This window comes from Cucurbita maxima, unplaced genomic scaffold (genome assembly GCF_002738345.1).
Source record: "Cucurbita maxima cultivar Rimu unplaced genomic scaffold, Cmax_1.0 Cma_Scf00011, whole genome shotgun sequence".
Taxonomy (NCBI): Eukaryota; Viridiplantae; Streptophyta; class Magnoliopsida; order Cucurbitales; family Cucurbitaceae; genus Cucurbita; species Cucurbita maxima.
Genome location: NW_019272027.1, coordinates 998,562 through 1,018,651, shown reverse-complemented (window position 1 = coordinate 1,018,651; position 20,090 = coordinate 998,562). Strand labels below are relative to the sequence as shown.

The 20,090-nt window shown below is 35.8% G+C and overlaps 3 protein-coding genes and 1 long non-coding RNA gene across 4 annotated transcripts; 1 reads left to right on the top strand and 3 right to left on the bottom strand.

Annotated features, from left to right (window-relative positions):
• Positions 1 to 2,810: 2,810 nt before the first annotated feature.
• On the top strand, positions 2,811 to 6,030 carry LOC111486054 (probable 1-acyl-sn-glycerol-3-phosphate acyltransferase 5). The gene is given in 6 exon segments (XM_023133055.1): positions 2,811 to 2,936; positions 4,129 to 4,241; positions 4,326 to 4,952; positions 5,129 to 5,259; positions 5,490 to 5,803; positions 5,805 to 6,030. Coding segments are annotated over 4 exon segments (1,116 nt in total). The 5' UTR covers positions 2,811 to 2,936; positions 4,129 to 4,241; positions 4,326 to 4,395; the 3' UTR covers positions 5,919 to 6,030.
• Positions 6,031 to 8,212: 2,182 nt separating this feature from the next.
• LOC111486060 (UPF0496 protein At4g34320-like) lies at positions 8,213 to 10,376 on the bottom strand. Its single transcript, XM_023133062.1, has 2 exons — positions 8,974 to 10,376; positions 8,213 to 8,586 (listed from the first exon to the last, which is right to left on the bottom strand). The coding sequence occupies exon 1, from the start codon at positions 10,054 to 10,056 to the stop codon at positions 8,989 to 8,991; it is 1,068 nt and encodes a 355-aa protein (XP_022988830.1). The 5' UTR covers positions 10,057 to 10,376; the 3' UTR covers positions 8,213 to 8,586; positions 8,974 to 8,988.
• A 2,890-nt stretch (positions 10,377 to 13,266) lies between these two features.
• LOC111486565 (adenylate isopentenyltransferase 5, chloroplastic-like) lies at positions 13,267 to 14,202 on the bottom strand. Its single transcript, XM_023133739.1, has one exon. The coding sequence runs from the start codon at positions 14,200 to 14,202 to the stop codon at positions 13,267 to 13,269; it is 936 nt and encodes a 311-aa protein (XP_022989507.1).
• Positions 14,203 to 16,698: 2,496 nt separating this feature from the next.
• On the bottom strand, positions 16,699 to 18,982 carry LOC111486218. The gene is made up of 3 exons (XR_002718818.1): positions 18,813 to 18,982; positions 17,118 to 18,563; positions 16,699 to 17,031 (listed from the first exon to the last, which is right to left on the bottom strand). It is a non-coding gene; the product is annotated as an uncharacterized LOC111486218 (long non-coding RNA).
• Between the last annotated feature and the right edge of the window lie 1,108 nt (positions 18,983 to 20,090).

The following is a 20,090-nucleotide window of genomic DNA, read 5'->3' as shown; positions in this document are numbered from 1 at the left end:
AGTAACTTTAGGGGTAAAACGGTAAATTGACCCAACTCTAGTTACGAACAACCTGTGAAGGATCGACTTACTAATCATGGTTATATCAAATGGACAGAAATATATCTATAGTGAGGGAAGTGCAACTACTAGGCTATAGTGGAATGTCTTAGTAGTTAACGAATGTTGGTTAACAAGATTAATGAGTTTAACCAGTTAATCTTGGATCGTTGGAGCCCATGATCTATAGGTCCATTAGGTCCCTCTACTAGTTCATATCGGACTAAACCATAGAACAGTGTGACGAGTGAGTTCGAAGTGTTCGAATTCAAATTAAGGAGAATGCGCTACATATATACGATATATTTAACAGCATCTTTGTTTTATTTACGCATTAAACAAAAAGAGAGAATCTTAGATATTTAAATAAGATTTAAATATCTTAATCAAATATGTCTCGGAATTAATTGAGATTGACATTTGAATTAATATTAAATATTAATTAAATAGTTTAATTAATCATTTAATATTACTTTAATTTGAAATTAATAATAAAATGAAAAAAGTCAAAATGTTGACTTCATTTCATGGAAAAATCCATGTTAGTGAAATTTTGAGGTGTCAAAATTTGGTTTAACCAAACTTCTTGCCAAATAAACCTCACAAATTTGATTGGAATTTTGAGTGTGAAAATTTGGTTAACTCAAGCTGCTTGCCCCATAATCTCAAACATTTGAGTGGAATTTTGAGTGTCAAAATTTGGGGATCTCAAATTTGCATCAACATGCAAATATGACTCTATAAATAGAGTGATCATAATACATGAAAGGGTATTTCTTGGTGAAAAACCTTGAGAAAAACCTCTCACAAACACTCTCTTCATATATACAAAATCCCTCCCAAGTTTAAGTTACTCACCGGATTCCACAATCTCGTTCTAAGGCCGGAGGATAGTGAAGAAGACACTAGTGATGGTTCGAAACCGGTTCGTGAGGAAAAAGGAATTTTAACTACAAAAGGTTAGTATTCAAACTCATTAAGTTTTAATACTTATGAACATGCTAGTTATTTACTATAATTGATGTTCTAAGAATACTCATCTTTATTAGCGGAAATTTTTAAAACTTCAGAATACGTTAAAACATTAGAAAACACTACCGGACTTACATGTTTCAAATATCATGTTAGAGTTCAAAATAAGATAAAACAATGATAAATTAAATAATTTAAATAAATGAAATGCAAACACTCTATCCTAATCAAGACTAGTAATTTTAAATATTCAATGATCCTATGCACGCGCCACAGTCTCTAATCACGATGTCGCCGTCAACCGTATATGGACACCTTGCCTTTACTTGAAAAACAATATGGCACACGGCCAGAAATACTCAGTAAGTGACCCCACTATAGGGGTCATGCTAATGCTCACATGCAATCATGAATTAGGGACCTATCTCTAATCATCTTAAGGTGGTCTCTAGTGTCAGACAAATTGGATGTGTAGTACTTCCCTACACACGACTCACACGTGCGAGTATGAATCCCCAGGGCGCTCACACACCCCCTGGACCCTCTGGTTAAGCTAATCTGTAGCGACGTCTGGAGGTCAGCGGAACTCCATAGTGTCATGTGCCTCATGAGCACCTGTGCGCATTCGCGCTCATCATACGGTGCGCGTCTGCACTCATCATCTCTAGGGGAAGTAGCCCTATGCTTATGAACATACAATATGCATGAGGTCCCTCTAAGTCCAATTATACATCGCTTCTGACACAACTCTCTATTCTCATCTCTTGGTTACACTATACAACACGTGCTCGTGGATATTTACATTAATATCATTTTCATACTCTTAGGGTTGTGTTCTATGTCGATCTAACGACATGATGCAATATGGCAAACAACATCATAAGGGATGTTCAACATGGAAAACATCATCATGTTAATAACATCGTCATGCATACATCATACTCATCATAGAAGCCATTAAGTGCATTAGATATAACATGTATGTCATACATCGAAACATAAATAACGTACATTTAACATACATCACAACACAACGTCATATTCATACATCATCATAATTCAAACAATCTTTAGTCTATCCTATTCCTCGAGAGCCACTCTAAATGTTACAGGAGTTCGCTTCCTATCACACCGTTCGTCATCATTGTTAGTATTTCACATTTTAATTAATAATCCAACTAACAATATGAAATACGACTCTAAAACGACCTCAGTAAAAATCAAATTTCATTTTTTCATTGTTTCTAAATTGTATTGGGTAATAAACTACATGTTATTTAGATCATTCAATTCAAATATGGTTTGTAATAATATTATATTTAATGAGTACGAATTATAATAATTTCTCATATTTTCCATTTCTACATGTTATATAAATATTTTTTTAAAAGTGGACAAATAAATAAAATTCAGACAAGTGATTAGAAAAGTACAACACTGAAGTATAAAATTAATTAGGTGTTAATGAATGTGTGGGTTGGTTTCCTACTAAGCAAATTAATTTATTAAAATAATTTTAATTAATTAGTAATTACTTTAAAATAAAATTAAAAAATGGGAATGAAATAATATTTTGTTCCTAAAAAAATCTAAAATTAACAAAATTTCAATGTTACCCCCGACGCTCTTCTCTCTCTTCTGCAGACGCTGTTGCCCGTGACAACAACGAAGCAAGACGGAAGGAGGGCGGTGGCAAGATCGTAGTTTCAAACTCTCGATTGTCCTTTTCAGTAAATTGATAAAATCAACCTGACACGCAACCAACGCTCCAGAAAATTCAGTGAGTACCGGAGCGCCTATAAATCACCTCTCCAAGAAAAGAATCTGTGACACTGTATCAGTCCAGAAATTTCTTCACCTCGTTTTCTCACTTCACCTGGCTGTGAAGTTCATCGTCAAATCCTGAGGCTGTCAATGCATTTGAGGTAATCCACTTACTTATCGCCATTTTGTTTTTCCCCCATTACGATCAGTTTCTATTTGGTTCCTGAGAAACTGCCGCGAAAATCTAGTGCTCTTTGTCTCATTTCTCAGTTTGCTGAACCTACGTGAACATGCATAAATGTTCGACTGTTTTTTTTTTCTTGCCGATTTTTTCGGTGTTGTGGTGTATTCTGACACGTGGTGATTTGATCGCTCGACTTCTTCCTCGGATTTTTGTGCGAGTAAACAGGATTTGGAATAATTTTTCTTTGGTCGAATCTGATTTATATCCATTGGCTTTGATATTTTATCGTAAATGTATTAAACTTTTGTTCTGTGATTTTTGAGATCATGCACATCTTGTTGTGAATGTATGATTCGATTATATTTGGATTTCTGGATTCGCATTAAGCTGTGTGATCCTATTTTGTTGGCTGTGGACTTGTGATCGATCAAGGAACAAAAGATGAAGATCTTATCTTAGCGAGCACTAGCAAGTAAGATATTTGCTTGTGCCGTTCGTCGTTCATTTGCCTTTATTTGTTCGTCTATACCAAATTTATACGAATCCTATTATTGTATTCTATCGCATCCATTGATTTTGGTCTTTTCTCATAGGAATGTTGCGATAACAGTGTAAGCACTACATGGATGAGTTTATGCTTCAAATCGTGTTATTTTCTCTCTTACTGTAACAATTGTTGGTCGTATTTAAGACAATATGTAAGACAAGTACCAGAAGTGATGAAATAGAGGGAAAATGTGGAATGTTATGGATTTCTTTCTTTTCTGGAACATCGAACCCCATTCTACTAACTAAGTTTCTTCAGTTCTGAAGTTTGTAAGGAACGACGGTAGAGTAAGGTAGGACGAAAGGAGTAAAGAAACTTAAAAACCAAATTATTTTACCTGGAGAAATAACTACGTGTGAATCAAGAAATGCTGTGTGATTCTATCCTCCTTCCCATGGCAGGATTTTAGTCTCTGACAATAAGTGAATTGAGATGAATATTACGAGGAAAAGGGAGTAATTACCTTTGAGGTTGGTGGAATCAACAATGGCACTTAATGCTGCTTCACCAGGCATTAGCTCTGTGGACTGATACGGCATTTATTACTTTCTTTTGTATATTTTCAGTTCTTGATCTTGTATAATCTTTTATATGTACTTTCCATTCTAATTTAATTGTTTAGTTTCATACAGAGCATTTTAGAGGAAATTATCCACAGCTAAATGATTCTATATTAGAACCATATCACTCTCACGAGCCACAACTGTATTCCAACGGGCACTACCTCGCTGAAAAGTGAGAAGTTCAGGTCATACTATTAATTGAGTCGATGAGATATACCTTCATGTCCTAATCACTCTATGTTGCCTTCTTAATCAGGAGACCCACTAATCTCTGGTGATAGTGGGAATACGTTTGTTCTGGATATTGTGAATGATTCAAAGAGGGTATGGAAGTCAAGGATGTTGAAATGAGGGATCGCACCCAAACTCCAGCTAGGCTGTTCAGGGGTCTATTGTGCTTACTGGTGCTTCTTTTAACAGCATTTATGATGTTAGTATTCTATGGTTTTATCAGTGCCATTTTTGTTCGAGTATTCAGCATACATTATAGTCGAAAAGCTACTTCCTTCTTCTTTGGTTCTTGGTTAGCTGTGTGGCCTTTTCTGTTTGAGAAGATTAACAAAACGAAAGTTATTTTTTCTGGAGAAATGGTCCCAGCAAGGGAGCGTGTCTTGATTATTGCAAACCATAGAACAGAAGTTGATTGGATGTACCTGTGGGATCTTGCAATACGAAAAGGACAACTAGGGTACATCAAGTATATACTCAAGAGCAGTTTGATGAAGCTACCAGTATTTGGCTGGGGATTTCACATATTAGAGTTCATCTCTGTGGAAAGGAAATGGGAGGTTGATGAATCAACAATGCGCCAAATGCTTTCAACTTTCAAGGATTACCATGATCCCTTATGGCTTGCCCTTTTCCCTGAAGGCACAGATTTCACGTAATTACTTGCACATCCCAGTTCCATTTTTCTTCCTTGCTTGGAAAAATATTACTATTGCCGTTATGTAATGGTATTTCTGCTTAGTATCTCCACCATTCAAGCCTTGCTTTTCTTGTTTATTCTGATAGAAACTCTCTAATAAGCTTCACGTTACTCTTTTCTGTTTTGTGTAGTGAACAGAAGTGCATTCGAAGTCAAAAGTATGCAGCTGAAAATGGTTTGCCCATCTTGAAAAACCTGTTGCTTCCCAAAACAAAGGGCTTCCATACGTGCGTACAGGATTTGAGGAAATGTCTAGATGCAGGTACTCTCCATCTCTGTCTTTTGCTGCTTAAAATGTTTCTTCCATCTCTTTCCCTAGTTTAGAGCATCGAAGTTGTTGAACTAAACATGGTAGCTAAAATTTAGATACCCCAAAGGAACTGATATGGTGGTATGGTCCGTGGATTGCACCAATAGTTTCAAAAATTGGAAACAAAAGACATCTCACTTGTCAAGTATAGAATCTGAAGAGTTTCATCTTTTGTCATGTAGTTTATGATGTGACCATCGGTTACAAACATCGGTGCCCCTCTTTATTGGACAATGTCTTTGGTTTAGAACCTTCTGAAGTTCATATACACATCCAACGCATTCCTCTAGACAACATTCCAACTACAGAAAATGAAGTTGCCAATTGGCTAATGGACACATTCAGCAATAAGGACCAATTACTTGACAAATTTCATTCTCAAGGTCATTTTCCCCATGAAGGAACTGAAGGGGATCTCTCAACCATGAAGTGTCTTGTTTCCATCACCACTCTACTGGTCCTAACCTCCTTATCTACGTACTTCACCTTTTTTTCATCCATCTGGTTCAAAATCTATGTATTATTCGCCTGTTCCTATCTGGCCTTCGCTACCAGTTTCAACATTCGACCAATGCCAATTTTCCGCCGTAAAAAATTGTCTTGAAACTTGATCGATGGAGCGGATGTGCAGTATTAAAAAATGTATTACAAAACTATATAGACTACGGTTTAAATATGTAATATCAAAGGATGTTATCTTCAATTTTGCAAGTTTTTTGAACATTAGTATTAGTAGACCTCTCTCTCTCTTTACTATATGGAAAAATAATTCTGGCATCATGTGTCGGGGAACTAGTCGGACTTGATCTTGGAGCGAGTTTGATATAGTATATATGTATATCTATATTTATATACATACACATACATACACACTACTTTGAAAGGAAAGGTTGGGTGAAGTACTTTTCGGGAAGAGAAAAGTTAAATAAATGCTTCTTCCAAGCATACTTTTTGAAGGTATTTTTATTATGATTATTTTTTTTCTTTTGTCATGTAGCTAAATATTATAATGCCTCCATAATGATGCCTTTAATTGTTTCAAAGGAATTTTATTTTTCTATACTATCTTTAGAAGTTGTCAGATATATTCTAGCTACTTAATCATTCGAGAAGGTAGGTATTTATGTTTAATCTTCTACTTTCTTGGTTTCAATAAAATAAAATTATACATAAGAGTCTACTACCTCCCAACCCTTAGTTTAATTGCGACCCCTTTAAATTAATTAGATAATTTTCTTTTAAAAAAAATCGAAAGAATTACCATTTTAAAACTTTTTTCTTACATGGTCGGAAAAAAGCCTTCTAAATCTTAAAACCTTGTTAAATAAAGTAGGAACCTTTTTTTACAACAGCTGGTACATTTGATTTAGATGAACCTAAAGAATTGGTAAGAGAATATAAAGATGGTTAAAGGTTTTGATGACTTTAGATACTCTAAAAAAGTAGGTTTGGATATATATATATTTCAGTTTATTACGTATAGTTAGTTTTAGTTTCCTATATATATAGTTTTACAAGTAATTTATGATTATATTTTCCAAATTGAATAATTTGAATAAGCTATAAATAATCAATGGGGCCACAACATATTAATTGAGGTTGTAACGACTATCAATTTCTACTTACCTCTAGTTGCTACATCATCATAACGCAATAATTTTGTGGGAAAATAGGCATTTAACTTTAGAACAAAGCATAAACTTTATTTTAAAACACTATCATAGACTTACGTATTTGAAAACATCTTTAAACTGACACAACGAAATATTAAATGAAATAAATAAGGGTTAACAATAAAACCACCATATTCTAACCTAAGTCTAAGAAAATAAATAAGTACAACTACCTATATATGTGTCATAGTCTTGACTTGCAATGTCTTCATCAGTAGCACATGGATGCATTGTTTTTACTTGAAATAGAAGTAGTACGTGTTTTGAGTATTTTAAAAAATATTTCGTAAGTGATCCTATTATTGGAGTTACAGGTAAACACACACAATTATGGATATGACCTAACATATCAGACTATATTCCTTAAGCAGTTATCCTAAACGGGCTAATTGAATGCGTATTTACTATTCTAAACACGGTCCACACATGCAAGTATGGACAATTGATCTCTGTGAAGCTAACTCGACAATTGTTTTTCAAGCCGGTTTGATTTTCAACTTCAGCTTTCCACTTCTTGAAGGTGACAAACACATTTGACTCGTGTTTCAGGAAATAAACCTATACCTCCTGCTGAAATCATCAATGAAAGTGATGTAGAACTTTGATCCACTAAGTGATGGAACTCGAGAGGGTCCCTAAACGTCTGTATGGACTATTTCCAACCGCACTTCTTCAATTCTCTAGTAGCTTTTGTGAAGCTAATTTGTCTTTGTTTGCCCATAACACAACTCTCACAAAGACTCATATCAACGAATTTCAAGCCTTCTAAAACTCCATTGGCAGCCAACATTTTCATTCCTTTGACATTCATATGTTCAAGACTATTGTGTCATAAACTTGAATTGGAAGCACTCTCTCAGCAACTATGTTTATACACCCTAAAGAAGTGTATAGAGTTCCAGATTTTGTGCCACGTGCTAATACATGGCACCCTTCACAATCTTTCAGGAACTCTTCCCAAACTCTGATGCATAACCTGTGTTATCCAACTAACCAATAGCGATATGGTGGAGTTTGTATGCTTACATTCCCTTCCCTTCAATCTCCAATGTAACCAATAACGATCGGGTGGAGTTTGTATGCTACATCCCCTTCCCTTCAATCTCCAATATTTTATTGTCAGCAAAATACACCTTCTCAAAATTTTTTGATTTAAAATTTCGAAACAATTTCTTACATGGAGATAAGTGAAACGATACACCTGAATCCAAAATTCAGAATTCAGTCGGGCTGTCCACACTAGGAATTAAAGCATCATCTTTGGTTGAATTTACAAAATCATTATCATCTCTAGATTTGCAATTCTACTTTCTCTCTAGTTTTTATATATTCTACAACACCTTCAATAAATTCAATGTTGTCTTCTCCTTGACGACGTTGAATGCCACATTTCTGGACAGTGTCTTCTCCATAGTGTATCCAGCTTCATCCTCGACAGGGGTTCGTGAAGATCTTTCTAGTACAGATAATCTTCAATCCACATCTTTCAAAAACCAAAATCAAATCCATCGAACTTCTCAATTCCAATCTTTGAACTTTTCATCTTTACAGATCGTGGTGAATCTTTGCTTAGCTCTGGTACCAGGATCGCACAACAACACACGATCTAGATAAACACACAGAATAAGAGAGAGAAATATTTGGCTAAAGGTTTATATTGATGACTTCAGATACATGCATACACTGATACAGTAATATAACCGAAAGCATGAAAGTACATTTTCAAAACTACCTAAAGGTATATATGGTTCATAATTTTAGCCGATATAATCACTTACTATATATAACTAACTATCTATCATATATATATCTCTACCCACTTTAATAACAATTTGAATATGCATGCAATGTGAATAACAGGAAAGAACATATACTATGCTTAGCCTAGAATCCAAAAACTTAATAAACAATAACACTTTGAAGCATAAATCTCTAAAACAAAGTTTTCCAATTTTAAAATGAAATAATGTATTGAATTCAGACCAATATTTACCAAAATATGAAATAGTTACATAGGATGTGTTATGATCCTTTGTAAAACCACTGTCCTAGCCCTTCTGATGTCTCTGCTGCAGGTATCAGCCTGTACCCCCAAGTCCTCCAAATTCTTCATGAACTTCCCCAATGTCTTCTTCATCTCCTCCACCCCAAGCTTCACGCCAGCTTCCTCCTCTTCCATCACAAAACCTGCTTTCTCAAACACTGATTCCATCTCCACTCTCAGCTTCTCAATAAGCACTCTTATGTTCTCCATGTCTTTAATGGCTACATATGTTCCCACTTGCATTGAGCTCATCACCTCCTTTTGCCCCTTCAATGCCGCCTCGTAGTTCTTCCATAGCGAGTCGATCCATTTCCCCATCGACCCCACTGGAATCGACGAAGCTGCTGCCATCGCCGCTGCAACCGGTGGAGCAGCCACCGCAGCTGCCACAATTGAGCATATCAACACGGTGGCAAAAGTGGCTACAAAGATTATACTAGACACCTTCCTCCATGTACTCAATGACTTGAGCTTCTTGTCAAGCTTGTTCTTCCTAATTTGCAGTTTCTCAAGCAATCCAATTTGTTGTCTAAAAACAGAGTTGAATATTTGGAAGAACTCATCTGTAAAAGGCTCACCAACAGCCTTGAAATTCTTCAACTCTTGTAGAGTTTTGACATATCCATTTCCACCCTCAAAGTGTTGAATCGCCATTGAAACAAGAAGATGGCTATCACGAGCTCTTTTCAAACACTTCTCTAGCTCAGTACAGAAATCCAAAGACTGCAAACTATTCTCAAAATACTCCTCAACCAATTCAAACAACTCATGATTCTTCCATATATCTTTCTTGCAACCCAAAATTACTTTCACAACTTCTTGATTCATTTCCAACAAACACTCTGTAATTTCTTTAAGAGAATCAAAGGAAAGCGCTCTAACCTCAATGCCAACGGCGATTGTGTTGATGGCTTGATGGGTTCGAGATTGGAGCATGGAATCGAACGATTGTAGATCCGCATCGGCCTTACAAGCCGCCACATACGAACTCAGCTCTGTTTTGTAAGCCCTTTTGGTGATGTGGGCTCCCATAGGTGTTGAATCGAAAGGGGTTTGGAGGGAAATTGAGAGAAATGTTGGAAGATTTCAAAAGGGTTTTGAGAAAAGTGAGAAAGGAAGAAGACCCAGAAAGGGATTGGAGAATGGAAAGCAATTGATAGAGAAATCGATGAAGAAATAGAGGAGGGTTTTGGTTAGATAGGGACGCGGAAACACACAAACTTGTTCAATCCACACGGAAAGTGTTCCTTAGAGCATAACACTTTCAAAAATTTAAAGACTGAGAATTGAGAGGCAAGAAAAGAGATTTTCAAAAGCGAGAGGTAAGGGGAGGCAGAAGCTTATTGTGCTTAAACAAGTAGCCGCAAGCAAAGCAACCAAACCAAGCCAAATGTGGTTATATTATGAGAGAGAGACTCCATTTTTGGGTCCCACAGACTCTTTTCCTAATGCCCGAAAAGAGATTCGATTGGATTCAAAACTATGCTAATTTTATAGGCCCGGTGGCTCTGACAATAATGAGGTCACTATTTTAGTGAATGAAGGGGAGAAGACTAGTGATATTGATTCACAAGAAGATCAGTAAACTCTGAGACAAACAATCGGGGCAAATTTAGCTATCGGACGAGCTAAGACACGAGCAGAGGTTATCAATAGTATATTTTTTTGATTTGTCTAAATAATCAAGTGAAATAAAATACTCTTTCTATGTATTTTATAGGATGTTTTTTTAATAGATACTATGTTGTTTTTAAAAAATATTGTTAAAACAGCGAGTAATAGATTTAAATTATGATATTAAACTTTGGGATACATTTTTATTAATGTTTTTATCTAAATGGTTAATATGTTAATTTTTTTTTTTCGTAAAATAAAGAAATGTGAGCAAAAAAGGAGAAGAACATATTATATGAGGGAAATAAAAGGGTGATGGAAACGGCAGAAGAAAGTGTAATTAATAATTAATTAATTAATTAATTAATTGCCTTTTCTCCTCACGTCAGTATGTGGCGCGTGCTATCCACGCGTTCCCATTCAGTTAAATGCCCTGATTCTCGGGGATGTTAACGTCACCCATCACCTACTCCCTACGTCATCCCAAGCACACGTATATATACACACATATGTGTATACATACATATACATATACATATACATCTATATCTATATATATATATACCAATAAGAGTGCACAAATCGCCCAATCAATTCGAAGATCGTCACAACCAAACACTTAAGAGTATAGAATTTTTAAAAATATAACCCAATTTTTAAAGCTTTATAAAATTAAAGCTATACCCATATAATTAAATTTAAATCTAAATGATTAAGAAGGTTTGTTTGCTCGTTTTTCGATTCAATTTTAATGATATTCCTGATTTCTCTTATTGTAAGACATTGAGTAGGAATTTGAGAGAAATTAGAACAAGTTAGGAGCATTTTTAATGTATAAATAGATCACCAACATGTGTCAGTAGCTATTTGGATTGCTAACGAAAGCCTCCGCTCGAGCTAGCCGTAGCCAAATCATGTTTAAATAATAATATGCTTTAAGTATGGTTTTACCAATTGAAATGCCAAGGAGTAGAATTTATGATAAATTCAACAATTATGATTTACTTATTGGTTTATTATCAGAGTAAAACATGAGTTTAATAGGGTTTAATTGCGTATTATATTATTTGTTGTCATATAATTGTACGATTGTGGTACTATGAGAAGATTATCGGTCCATCCTTAATGTGAGACTTAGTCACTAGTGATGGGACCATATCTATACCTTCTGTCTTAGTATGACGTATATAAATCAATTAGTGCAGTACGTACACTATATGGGTGTGGTTAGAGAGTCTCTGGTTATTCCCTAATTGTGATCTTGTCAAAGCAGGACAAGGGAACACATAGAGTCGACATACACGAGGGTTGCTCCTTCTTGTATTACCTTCACATCGTGAGGCTATCAGAGCTAGGTCGACTACCCTAGTAGTTATCTATCACAGAGAACAAACTCCATGATAAGAGTTGGAAATACGATGACACACACTAAGACTAGAACACAATTATCTAGATACCCTAAATTTAGCTACATCTTAGTCTAGTTAGCAAGTTCTAAAAGACTAGCAAATAAGAGAGAGCTTTGTTCGGCTAATGTAGAAAAGTTAAAAGTTGGCTAGTTGAAATGTTGAAGTAATCAAATATAGAATAGTAGAGCCTAAACGCTAGTCTAGGCAAGTGTAAACATAGTTTTATGGTGTTTGAGTATGAGTAGGAGCTCCTAGAGACTCAATGTTGATTGTACACCAAGCAGTTGATCAATGTGAAAATCAACGATAGATGTTTGATTAAACTTTTAAACTATAACCCAAATAAAAAAGACACAAGACGGACCAAGGCTTTTGGACTTAAAGTTATCCCTTTATAGCTCTTGCTCTAAGACCATCCTTGTCTCCGTTCATCATCTAGTTGTTACTTAAAAAACATGTAAAAACTAGAATGAGTATAAAATATTTAGTAAGCAACCTACTTGCAGACTCTGAATCGTGTACATTATATGCATCACATTCTAAACCATAAAATTATAACCTATGCTTTAGCTCTAAAAGTATAGCCAACCATGTGGGTTGAATCCATGACAAGTAAATAGCCTACTCGGTGACTCTAATCGAATCATAATATCTTGTAGCTAAATACCACATAACTTTATTCATAGACTACCTTAAAACAATTATTAAGTTTTCTAGCTCAGAAAAGTTTCTAAAGGGTTGTTAACCCTTTACTTCTTGCGTTCTCTGGTTCTAACCCTATCAGGGTCCATCAGTTGTTCGCCTACCTACTACATGTACGTTCATGTTTTATAGGTTTTTGTTATTAGAGTTCCACAACTTACACACTCAATCTAGATCAAGAACACGAAAAACAAGAGAGAGAAATGTTGTATCCTTCCGTTAGGGTTTAACATAGCTATCATATTTATCATAATAGACAAATATCTTATATTCATTTATTGTTCTTTTCATTTTCTTTGTAATTTATTTGATTCTATAAATGATAGTAAACAAGAGAATTTCACCACAGATACGATGGTACAAAAAGGTTTCCTTAAAATTTCGTGAGGAGGTGTGTTGGAAACACCATGGAATCATATCATAGTCATTATGTACAATTAAAATTAACGTCAACCAAAGTGATATTAATAAACTTATAATGCATGAAGAAGCAATAGCCTCCGCCTATGCAATATCTTCAAACCCCATTCCAGCTTCCATTGCAAATCCAGTTCACCATCAAACCTACACCCACAGTCACCAACGCAGACAACACCCCAATTCTCATCCTCTTCTTCATATTTGTTTTCGACCGATTTTCCTCGAGGAAGTCCTTGATGATCGCTCTGCTCGGTTTCACAATCGCATTCATCCACTCATTCACCGCCTCTTCTCCGCTCTTCTCGTACACCGCCGTGGCGTCGACCTGGTGTAATTTCCACCCGAGCTCGTCTCGTAGCCGATGAAGTTTTTGAAATTGACATAATGCGAGTTTGCATGTATTGTCCTTAATTTCTTGAATCGCCAATTTAAGTAAATCATCTCTATACAATTGTTCGCCGTTTCTCTCCGCTTTGAAGTACTTATCCAACTCCAGAGCACCGATCGCACGGCGAATTCCACGGCTATAGTCGGCGTTAGGAACGAACATCTCTCGAGCCTCGTCTACCAGCCCTCCTTCCACCATCTTATCGACTCGTTTTGCAATGTACTTATAAAGAACAGGAAGCAAAACAACAATCCAAATAAAGCAACAGTCGAATCTCGAACGGAAATTCGTATTTGGATTCTCAACCAATGCTTCAATATAGTTATTCGATCCTCCGACAATGATTGGAAGATGTCCGCGTCCAACAATCTCGTAAATTGACCCTTCGACAAAGCGACAGAAGTCATCCACCGTCAAATCTGCCTCGGGATCCTCGATTACGCCGAGGAGATGGTGAGGAACGCCGTGGTGTTCGGACGAGTCAGTGATCTTGTTGGTCATTATGTCAAGGCCTTTGTAAAACTGAATCTTGTCGGAGTTGACGATCTCCGACGGGAAGTAAGCGGCCAGGTTGACGGAGAGTTTTGATTTTCCAGAAGCAGTACAGCCCATAACGAACACGACTTTGTGCTTCTTGTCCCCCATGTTCTTCATTCTCCCTTAAATATCAACAAAATAACAAAAATTAATTAATTATTCATACAAAGTATTATCACGTATGCATGGAATTCCTAAAATAAAATGAAAATTATATTAAAAAATATTAGAGAATCAAACAACAACCAACAACCAAGAACAAGAGAGAAACCTTAAATTTGAGACACAACTCGTGAAATAAATCCATAGTAATAAATTCCGCTTTAAATAATAAAACTTTACTCCTTTTTGTTCGTTGGATTATTTGTTTTTTCTCTTAGTAATTACTAAAAAATAATAAATTCCAACCAATTAACACGAGAAATACGGAAATGCACGAAATGTAGATCATTGAATATTTTTCAAAAATACATAAAACCCCGTATTTCATCCAACAAATTTCGACGTTTTGTAACTAAACAAATTTCAACTCATCAACCACTCAATTCAACCTAACTCGGTTAATTCAACCTAACTCGATTAGTGCAATCTACTCTAGATGCAAGCACCCGACTCATTATCTCTAATTTGGCCCAGACTTGAACAAACAAGCCATCAGCTCATGCTCACCCTAGTCACAATCATCTCATGCTCGGCGTAGGCATGAACGTGCACCATATTGCTCAAGCTTGAGCTAAAGCAAGCGCACAACCCAAGCTTCTCCCAAGTCATCTGGTGCATGTGGCTTTGTCAATTGGTTCTCCAAGTCAGAGTTCGTCGTCAACTTAGCTCAGTTGCCTCCTCTGTTTGTGTTTTCGAGTCATTTTTCGGTTTTTCCCTTAGCTTGACTCAGCATAACGATTCTAATTGGTATTTTGAACATTATCCTACCATTTTGAATCGTCTCAGAGCTATTTTGACATAATTGGAAGCGTTTGAGGTCATTAAGACCCCTGGTTAGTCAATCTAAAATTTTTAGAGCCAAGTTAGATCAATAGATTAGATAAAGTTGGTATTTTGATTATGTCTAACTAAGATTTTGATTAGTAATTTCAGCTTAGATAACCTCATTCACATGTTATTGTTGGAATACCTTTGGACTAAGTTGGATGGATAAATGATCACTAAATTCGGATCAAATCACAAATTCAAATGAAATAATTTTTACCTAAAAGTTTGTACTTTTTAGGCTTTCTGTGAGTCCACTAGTAGCAAATATTCTCCTATTTAGAGGGACCTCATGCATGTTGTAGGATTATAATCATGGGGATACTTTCCCTAGAGATGATGAGTGCATACGCGCACAGTATGATAATGAAGGTGTTCATGGGGAGCATGACATTAGGGGTTTCGCTGACCTCCAGACATCGCTACAAATAGCTAGCTTGACCAGAGAGGGTCCAGAGGGTGTGCGAGCCGCCTGGAGATCCACACTCACATGTGTGGGTCGTGTGTCGGAAAGTAATACACATCCATAGTGAGATTGGAGGCCATCCCTAGATAAGATAGAAACAAGTCCCTACAACATATTTGTATGTCATTTTGGATTTAGCCTGGGCCCTATAGTGGGGTCACTTACAAAGATTTTTTCGAAATACTCAGGCTGTGTGCCACATCATTTTTCTCAAGTAAAGGCAAGGCGCCGATGTACGGATGATGGCGGCATCGCGAGTAGAGACTGTGGCACGTGCAGGATAGATGCATATTTAAATTCCTAGTCTTAGGTTAGTATAGGTTGTCTTCATTTCATTATTTTATTTCATATTTGTTTTTATTTTTTAATTCTAGTATTTTGTTTGAAACACGTAAAACCAATAGTGTTTTCTAGAAGATGAAGTTGTTTTATGCGTTTTCGAAATTTATGTTATAAATGATGTTTATTTTAAGAGTTATATTTACACATTAAGAGATGAGAACGAGACGTTAGTAGCAACTCTGAGTATATAGAAATTTAGGGTCGTTACATCCCGAGCCTTGGAACATCATTGGTCTTTGTTTCTCACTCGAGCACGCTTATCAAGAACTAATCTATGAAAATTTTTACCATTGAGACATGTTGATTTTTCCTCCACCCAAGTATTATTGAGACATGAACCCTCCCATGTCCATGTCGAGTCATTTCTACATACCATGCTAGATAACAACAATATATACCAACCTTCGATTCAAGGGATGAGACACAATATAGCACACTCGTGTCACCAGACACTATTCTATTAAACTCATTTCCACATAAAAACGTTCAGGGCACTCATCCTGCAACACTCACACACTATGACAAACATATACTATAAAGTATCTCACCTAAACTATAAAGTCTAGAAGTTTTTGAGAGCTAACACTATGCCTCCAACATATGACTAGAGATTAGAGATGTTTACTAAACATGTCCCATGTTAGAATGTGTTGAGTTTATGTTGTTTTATGTTTAATTTTCTTGTGGAGTTACGTTATAAGTAAAGATTAATATAAAAACAATTTTGTCATTGATATTTTTTTCTTTTAATTTAATTTAACGTGGGTCAACCGTTAAAAATTTGCACACATATAAATTAACGTTTTTTAAAGATAAAATCTAACATGTGGTATAAATTGATCGAGTTACGAGTTACGAATTATATCATATCGCACATCCTAGGCATAAAACACAAATCTCCCAAACTTATAACCATATACATAGGATTCAATACACACAACAAAGGCAAGATAGATAGTAATTAAAATCCACGTAGGTGTGGGTTACTTTATTTAGTTTCCATGTTTGATCTTAGTTTCCACTTCAGTTCTTGGGAGGGCAGTATTCTACAGAAGGATTGCAGGGCTGTGGGAGGCAACTCCTATAACTGTAACGATCGCAATAGGGGTCGTAGGAGTCTTGTGTGCGGGGATTAACCGCTGCTGCATCCAGAAACAAATTTAAGCTTTCACTATATATACTTAACCAAAACTAAAACGGTAGGCTGCACAATATGTAAGAAGTTCACCATTTTTTCCGGCCACCATTAGCTTCCTGGCTGCACCCAACTCTGAGGAGACGAGGAAAAAGAAGAGCAAGAAAGCCAAAAAAACTGAAACCTTCCGACCACTCATTTTAGTTGATATCTCTTATCACTATACTCAACAACAACTATGGTGGGTTTGAGGTGAACTTGAGTGATTGGTTCCTCATCCCAATGTGTTTTTATAGGCCAGGGTTGAGGGACATGTTATTTCTATCGTATACACCTTAACCACCGAAAATTTGAAGTATAGTTCTTAACAACATGGCTCACATGCTTCTACATAGATCAAGTTTTTTGTCGAGATGATTTTCGATCCTTCGTTTGGTCAAAACTGGCTAAAACTACTCAACTAGAGCTTATTGAGTGATATTAGCACTTACTAAACCTTTTTGAAACATCATAACGTTTATCATGGCATGTTGATGCAATTTGGAGCTTATCAAAGCATTACAATGTCTATTAAGACATATCAACTCATACAGTTATTAACCAAAAACTTTCGAGTCTCATCGATACTTCGTGATGTCATCCCGAGCCTTGAAATATCATTGATCTTTGTTGCTCACTCGAGCACGCTTGTCAAGAACTAATCCTATGAGAATTTTTATCATTGAGACATCTCCATTATTTCTCCACCCAAAAATTATTGAGACATGAACCCTCCCATATACATGTCGAGTCATTTCTACAAATCATGCGAGATAACAACAATATATACCAACCTTCGATTCAAGGGACGAGACACAATATTAGCACACTCGTGTCGCTGGACACTATGCTTTGAAACTCATTTTCAAAGGAAGATACTCAAACACTTATCTTACAACACTCACACACACCATGACACACACATGTACTATGAAGTATCCCACCTCGGCCATAGAGTCTAGAAGTTGTGGAGAACTAACACCTATGACCATGGACGTTTACTAAATATGTCATTGTTAGAATGTATTGAGCTTATGTTATAAGTGAAGAAAGCGTCCTAAAGATTAATATAAAAACAATTTTATCAATTTAATTGAATGTGGGTCAATTGTTAAAAAAATTTTGCACATATAAATTAACGTTTTTTAGATAGAAACTGACCGATGGTATAAATTGATCGAGTTACGAATTATATCGCGCATCCTCTGCATAAAACACAAATCTCCCAAACTTATAACCATATAAATAGGATTCAATACACACTACAAAGGTAAGATAGATAGTAATCAAAACCCACGTAGGTGTGGGTTAGTTTATTTAGTTCCCATGGGGTTTGATCTTAGTGTCCACTTCAGTTCTTCGGAGGGCAGTTTTGTGTATAAGGATCGCAAACCGGGGTTAGGCAAGTGTTGCAATCACCATAACAATAGCAATTTTGCATGTCGGGGTTTTGTGTGCCGGGGCTGCTGAAAACGGTGGGGTCTTCATGTATGGTCGCTGCTGCATCCAATAACAAATTTAACCTTTCACTCTCATTCATTTCAAATCTAAATTCCGTTCCTCCATAATTTTAAGAATCATGTTTAAAATTGTTAAGAGGGAATTTCACATTGGCGAATTTAGAGAATGATCATGCGGAATACATCTCCATTAGTATGAAGGGAACTAAAAACAAAGTCACAAGAGCTTTTATTCAAAATAGACAATATCATACTATTGTGAAAACGACAGAATAGGTAAGAACCTCACCATTTTTTTCGGCCACCATTAGCTTCCTGGCTGCAGCCAACTCGGAGGAGACAAGGAGAAAGAAGAAGAAAGCCAAAAAAATCGAACCCTTCCCACCACTCATTTTAGTTGATATCTCTTATCACTATACACAACCACAAGTAAAGTGGGTTTGAGATGAAATTGAGTGATTGGTTTCCATATTCCAATGTGTTTTTATAGCCATGGGAGAGGGACACATTATTTCAATACTATACAAAATTCTATTACTATCTCATAAATATCGAATATCTTCGAGTCTCCGATGTAACCACCAAAAATTTAAAATATATAAAGAAATAATTAAAATAAGAAAGGTTGTGTCACAACAATTATACACTTTCATCCTACTTTGATAATTCGGAACCAGTTGGAGAATACATCTTTTGACAGCTTTAGCTTGACTTTTCAGCTAATCCGGTTTAGTTCTAATACGTTCAAACCCTTTTCTGTCGTTTTTGACTCGTCAGGAAGCAGCGGTTACATTTAAGTTAGTATGACTAATTTGATTATGTTATGCAAATCACGTGAGTCATTTTTCATAGCAGGGTTCTAAGTTATACGATTGTGGGACACCTTGGGTAGAATTAGATTTGGAGCGTAGTAATTTCGGCTTAAATGACTTTACTAATGGTTGGTTGAACAAATTGTATGAAGTATGAACCTCGCATGCTGTGACCCTTCCATGTGTCGTAATTTGTGATTGTTTGACATGTATCATATTATATGTGATGTCATGAGACAATATTTATGTTATACATCTAGTTGTGACTTCTATGTTGTATCTCTATATGTTATGACATGCACACTAGCATGTTCACTTCGGTTTAGGAAAAATTGTTAAGCCACATACAAATTCATGAAAGTTATGTTATGAAAGATACGAGGCATGACATACATCATACGTATATACCATGATTTAAAGTTATGGGAACCTCATGCATTTTGTAAGTTATGTGCATTGGGATACTTTCCCGATTGGTACGGACGTGTATACTATGATATTATGCGTGCTCCTTTCCATTTGGGTTTTTTGAAAATACACGAGCTAAAGGTCATGTCTAATGGTATGTTTATGAGCCTGCCTAGAAATTGCGTGTTTGAAAAAAACAGAGATAAAATTTGATTCAATAAAAGTTACAAATAATTGAAGGTTAAGTCGCCCAACTATCTCCAATTTTCCAATTACCTCATTAATAATGTAATTTTGTTCTTTAGGAAACAACAAAATTAATTGTTTTTTTTTTTTTTTTTTTTTTT